This window comes from Micropterus dolomieu, linkage group LG10, assembly GCF_021292245.1.
Source record: "Micropterus dolomieu isolate WLL.071019.BEF.003 ecotype Adirondacks linkage group LG10, ASM2129224v1, whole genome shotgun sequence".
Classification (NCBI taxonomy): Eukaryota; Metazoa; Chordata; class Actinopteri; order Centrarchiformes; family Centrarchidae; genus Micropterus; species Micropterus dolomieu.
Window position 1 is genome coordinate 10,068,774 of NC_060159.1, and position 6,000 is coordinate 10,074,773.

Sequence of the window (6,000 nt, forward strand, 5' to 3'; positions counted from 1 at the left end):
TTAAACTGCTTAATGACTGCTTAGAGGTTTGACAATGAGGTAAAATCAGTTTTGTATGTTCTGCATCTTTAAGACACGCCTGACTATAAAAATATCTCTGCAACAGGTGTTAGAAGCTGAAAGCTGGTAATAGGAGTAACTGTGCACATATATGAGCAGCCACGCTACCGCTGGCCTGACCTGTGCTGTGATTTATTATCTTATTCATCTCCTCCCTCTAGAGAAAGAGAATAGATAAAAACCTGGCGCATCATTGGTCAGGTGCAGCACCATGACTGTTCCTGTCATGCTCACAGTAACCTTTCATTGCTACATCATCTCTGCACACACACACCATAGCGACAAAGATATTTTTTAGTGCCTGGCAACGGCCTCTGAGACACACCACCCCACAACTCTACTTGACCTCGCATTGTCCCTGCACAGCCTCTGCTTTGGTCAGAGCCACTGCCGCTGCCAACAGGTCAGGGCTGTGCAACTCAAGGTCTCCTCTGTGTCCCAATGTTAGTGCACATGAATCATTATTTCCCCACAGTGCTGCTGCTGCTGCTGCTGCAAGGATGACGACTCATATGAGACATTATCTGTGCCACTGGTTGCACAAGCAGACTGGGTAAGAGACAGAAATGTGTGCTCACTGTTAAGTGTGTGCATGGGAGGAAGAGACAGAGAGAGATTCAGACACACAGACACAATGAAGCAGTAGGCAAATAGATCCACCACACATGGAAATTATTCATGACTGTGCATACTAAATGCCACTGCTCAACAGATTACAGACCTTGTGATGATGTTCAAATCTACATTTGGCTCAATGTAAGACCAGTTCCAAGTCGACCTTTTGAATGATAATTAACTAATTACATCTTTGTGTGACCAGTCTGAGAGGCTACAGGTTTCAAGACAAATCTACCAGGTCCCAGTGCAATAATCTACCCAACTAAATTTAGCCTGCTCACCGACCATCATGAGTGATGAATTGGATGAGAAAAGGGGGCTGTGCTTGATTGGCTACACACGCGATTTGCTGTATAACCTCGGGGTTGCTGAGAACATTTGGAGCCTCTCACTCGAACATTCAGACCTGGTTTGTCACCCTTACACGAGTTGATGTTGCATGGGGTTTGAAAAAACCTTGTGAGTCTAAAAGGTGGCGATTTATGAGCGACCACTGTTTTACAAGGTCATGATCACATTTGCTTTCAGCAGGAGCAAATTGCATACACTCACCGTACACTCCTTGGCAACGGATGCCCTCCACGATCAGCGCCAGCAGACCCAAAACACAGATAATTAGATCCATCCTTTCACGTTAATCTCTGCATATCCAGCTCTCAACGGCAAGAAGTCCTTTCCGGGGCGGTGTAACTGAGGTGCATAGACACAGCACTGTTCAGATCCTCACGTCGATTAATTTAGTCTCAGTGTGCGCTGTAAAGGTATTTATGGCCGCAGGAGGCAAACAGACTAGTGATAGTTATTATGCCCGTTGCCATGTAGTCAAAGCGCGGAGCGCTCGCGGCACAGAGACGCCGCGGAGGAAGCGGGGAAGCAGGCAGGCGCGGGGAGTGGGCTGCAGAAAGCCCGGCCTTATAATAAACAGCAACCTCTCCTCGACTCCAGGTAGGTGCGCACCACTGATAGCCTACCGTGTGCTGCTGGATTTTAGCGAAGACCCCCGAGGCACCAAACCGAGGTGGCACACTGATGCTGTCGACTACAGGCGGACGGAGGCACGGTACCCACAGACATAGCTCCTCATTTCCAGCTGTGGCCACGGCTCGCTCCGCGGATGCTGCTGCTGCGTTGGCTGCGCGCTGTCAAACGAAGCCATCACCTCTGCTTCACAAAAGCACTCACACTGTCAGAATTGTCACCGTCTTCACCTTCTGGGCGGTAAAGTCGTCAAACTGCTGTTGTGTGCGCTCACACAGTCACATCACGACTGCAGCCCGACACCGCGCGCTCGACTCATCTCTCCCGGTGGCAATGACAAGGGGAGGGTCCAGTCCGGTGAGGAGCGGCGGATGGTTTCTCTACAGCTCCTCGGCGATGCCTGCTGTTGTCTCGGCGTTATTAGACCACTTTTTAATGAATTCACGCGACGGTGGGACGTGGGAGCCGGATGTGCCCGCCGTGGAGCCAGTTGAGCATCAGTCACGTTGCGCAATACGTGCTACGGAGACCGAGTGGCACCGCAACCGGTCTGTGGCTACGTCAAGAGGTGCGTGGCTTCCAGCGCTCATCTGTATGGGAGGCTTCGCTCAGCGTCAGGAAAGGCATGAGAGGCGCAGCTGCTGGATGCTGTGAGAGAGAGGGGGAGAGAGATGGGACCATTGGAATTCAGATCTAGCTTTGACAGACCTTTGCAATCAACACAAAACACACAGTCTATACTCCTGTCTGCTCATGTTTCACCATGCCTCCTTTATCAGACAGGGAGGATGACATGCTGTCTGTCAGGTAGCATTCATCAGATTTCTTTGGCTTGAAACAGCGAGACTTCTGTGTTACAATCACACACTACTGCTGCTGCTGCTGCTGCTGTTGCTGCTGCTGCCACAGGCCTAAATGTTTTGGACAACTTTTTCGCAATTCATGAGTTTTAAAGTTTTGAAGAGGTACATCTAAGTGGTTCCCAAATGGGGCCCCATCAGGCCCGGGGGCGACCTGCTGGCAGTTCCAGGGGGTTCCAGCTAAATGAGAAAATCTATTTAATTGCATTCAATTTTGCCATATTTAGTGACAAGAAATACCCCAATTAAAAGTGTAAGAAAGACTATCCTGACCACGGGTTTCACTATCATCCTCCAAGTACCTTACCGACTCATGCTTATATGAACCATTTCAAAGTAAGAAACATTATACTGTAAATGGCTCTGCTTTATTGCATTTCCTATTGAAGTGTTTGGTAATGTCAATTCTGACAGTTGGACTATGTCTGTTTCCTAGCAACACAATTTCAAAGAAAGTGTATTACGGTAATTAGTATATTTTCTCCAATGGGGACAAATGAGAGATGTCAGAGCCACAGTCTGATTCCTGATTACACATACAGAATAAAACACAAAAGCAAAGCACAATTTAATTCATCACCAAACTGGGTTTCCCTGTGATGCCAAACAATTGTCTTTTAAGGCCTTGTAGATATCGGAAAGCGATGGCTAATTCAGTATGCAGCATACATTTACAATTGACACTATATCCAGATATCTCACCGGATTGTTTTCTGGTATTTTGTCACTAAAATGTCCACGCATAGGCTATGTTGTAGTATTGGCACAGTCCAGCAGGAGATTAACTTCTCTTCAAAACAGTAACATTGTCTTAACAAATAGGCCTAATTTCCCTACTCTAGTGTTGCATTTTCCTTTCAATCAAGTTTAAAAAAAAAAAAAAAACTATTTCATGTTGCAACAGGGAAATAAAACTATTTAAGGGGTTATAGTGCTTCATCTTTACAGGCAGCTGTGGATCCGCTGGAGCAGTGACTTCTGGAGCTCCAATGGGTAGTTTGGCGCCCTCTACAGGATTTAATTAAATAGATCCTTAATCATGTAGTCATTGGGGGTTATGTCCAGTTTGTGACGGGCTATAATTTTGATGCACATGCTCACTGTTTAAAATCGACATGAAGGTGACATCATGAGTATTTCATTGCCTCGTGAGATTTCCATTATTGTTATTCGGCTGAGCTGTCAATATCTGATCATCAGATGAGGACCTCATAGTGGAACGGAGGCATAAAATGAATTTAGCGGAGTTAATATTTGATATAGGCTATTCTAAATTTAATTTTTAGAACCTAAATGATTAATCATGTCCATCCATTTTACACTATCATTAGGGTGCCCTTGAAGACTAGAGTGGTGGAGCAGTGAAGATAGCAACTTTTTTTAAAAATGTTCCGGATCTCTTGTTTTCTGCCAATAACTGTCTTTGTTTTATACCACAGGTGTGTGGGAGGGCTCTATAATTTTATCATCTCTATCATTCAGGATGTATAACTCTTCTCTTGCTCTCTGTCTTTCCACTCCCTCTCTGTGAGAGTGCATCTGCAAGTGTAAGGAAAGTGGTCCTTTCATTGTAAATAACAAAACCAAGCACAAATCGTCATTCAACAAGTCATTTAAAATTGAGTGTCTACTTGAGCTTGAATTTTCTTGAAGCAAGTGGACTGGTATGTTTTTGGGGGGTGGGAAAGTTCTTGACACAACTGGACATTGACCTACTTCAACTCTTTGACAGACAGACTGACAAGACAAACATCAATACTTAGGTAAATATTAGGCTTGGCTATACCGTTAAGTAATTTGGATATGGATGTAAGTCGGTTGAATGTCCTGACAAGTATAAAAATGTGTGTTTTGTCATATGGTGATGTGTGTGTATTATTGTCACTTATCCACCACCTGCTTGCTGCTAATCATCATGTTTATTACTGTACCTTTGCATCACCCATTCAGTATAGACTGGAGCGGCAGACCACCGGGGGAAGCTTAGACTCCCATCTGTCTGTTTTGCGGATAAGTCTGCTCTGAGCATTTCCCCATCTCTCTGTCTTCCCCTTCCCGGTGGAATATATTGCAACCCTTTTTATCCAAGATGTCTAATGCTACTACTGTGCACTGACACTGGAGGGAATGTGATTATGAAGCCCATTGTGAGAACAGCATCTCCATGTAGCATCATGAGGGGGTTTATAAATATAATGTGCCCTCACTACTATTGTACTTGGAGCTGTATGACATTTCACAAATGTATTCAGTCATACAGTGCATGAGGTGTTGGATGTGGTATGAAACAAGACAATTTGGCATTTGGGGAAGCCTCTCTGGGCTTCGCTTCCATCTTCAAACACAGCAGCAGACAAAGATGACGTCACAGTAAAATACAAGGCCAGGGTCAGACACAGAGGAGTGTGTATCTGTTATTGTGTATCTGCGAGTGTGAGAAAGAACATGAGAGGGTTATGGTTTTTGTACTCTGACAATATTCTGCTCTGGTTGGCATCACACTTGAGCAAATCCCAAATCGAACAACATGTATTTTTACGTCTCGATGGCCTAAAAGTCATAACAGCCAGTGGCCACTTGTGGAAACAGTTCCACTGCCTACTGTAGCTCAAAGCTTGTCAAGCAATGCTCACTTGTTTTTTGTCCGGTTATGGTTGCTTCATTTAGTCAGCATCACCATTCGAGTGTGGCATTTGAAGCGAATGATTACTTTAAACTTCTATCTGGCGAACAAGGGAGACATCATTTGGTACACCCTGCGGGGATTGTGAGATAGAAATGGCACAGGCCTGAGCATTTGGATTTGAAACACTTTAAATGGTTCCAACAAACTGCAATTATTTTTTCCTCTGAACCCAATGGGGGTATGGTAAGCTATACAGAATTTTGGCAACCTCTCAAAAATTGCACATTCCGACTTCCTGCCACCCCCGCATGCATATTAGCTACAGTATACACACTCACAGGACACAACCAAGCATCCCCCTGTGTGCCCCTGTTGACGAATGTTTCACTTCGAAAATAGGTCACTGCCGCACTGGCAGAAAGATTTTAGAAAGGACAACATTAAAAAGTGGGCAGATGATTTAGTTTCTGCGTGTCGTGATTCGTTTACAGTGCGATAATGCCTTGTATGTGGCTTATCCGAGTCCAGCTGGAGTAAAAGAGACGGCGGGTAAAAAGGCATCTAACAAGAACACTCACGACTCTCCTTCAGGCTGCAGTTTAAAAAGATGCAAAGGCTGAGAACCAATACAAATCTTAGCACTGATGAGTTAATGCACACTTCCTCTGCTGATTCTCTGAGAAGGCAACAAATAACTTTCTTATATGTTAATGGGATCTTGACGGCATCAGTTCTTAATGCTCTTGAGTGGCCTTCCACATAAAAAGAGCTGACTCCATTTAGAGTCCGTGTTTTTAGTTTTCTGTTGAAAAGCTTCATCTTGAGCGCACTCTTTTAACACGGAATAGTGTGGGTTCT

General features: G+C 44.8%; 1 protein-coding gene across 6 annotated transcripts in view; it reads right to left on the reverse strand.

Moving 5' to 3' along the window:
- The window catches only part of mdga2a (MAM domain containing glycosylphosphatidylinositol anchor 2a), a 216,447-nt gene extending 214,393 nt beyond the window's left edge, over window positions 1-2,054 (reverse strand). For all 6 annotated transcript variants that reach the window (XM_046060081.1, XM_046060080.1, XM_046060079.1 and 3 more), the window contains exon 1: window positions 1,231-2,054. In XM_046060081.1, the coding sequence (XP_045916037.1) occupies window positions 1,231-1,303 (73 nt within the window). In that variant the 5' untranslated portion in view covers window positions 1,304-2,054. The remainder of the gene's footprint in view (window positions 1-1,230) is intronic.
- Window positions 2,055-6,000: the final 3,946 nt, after the last annotated feature.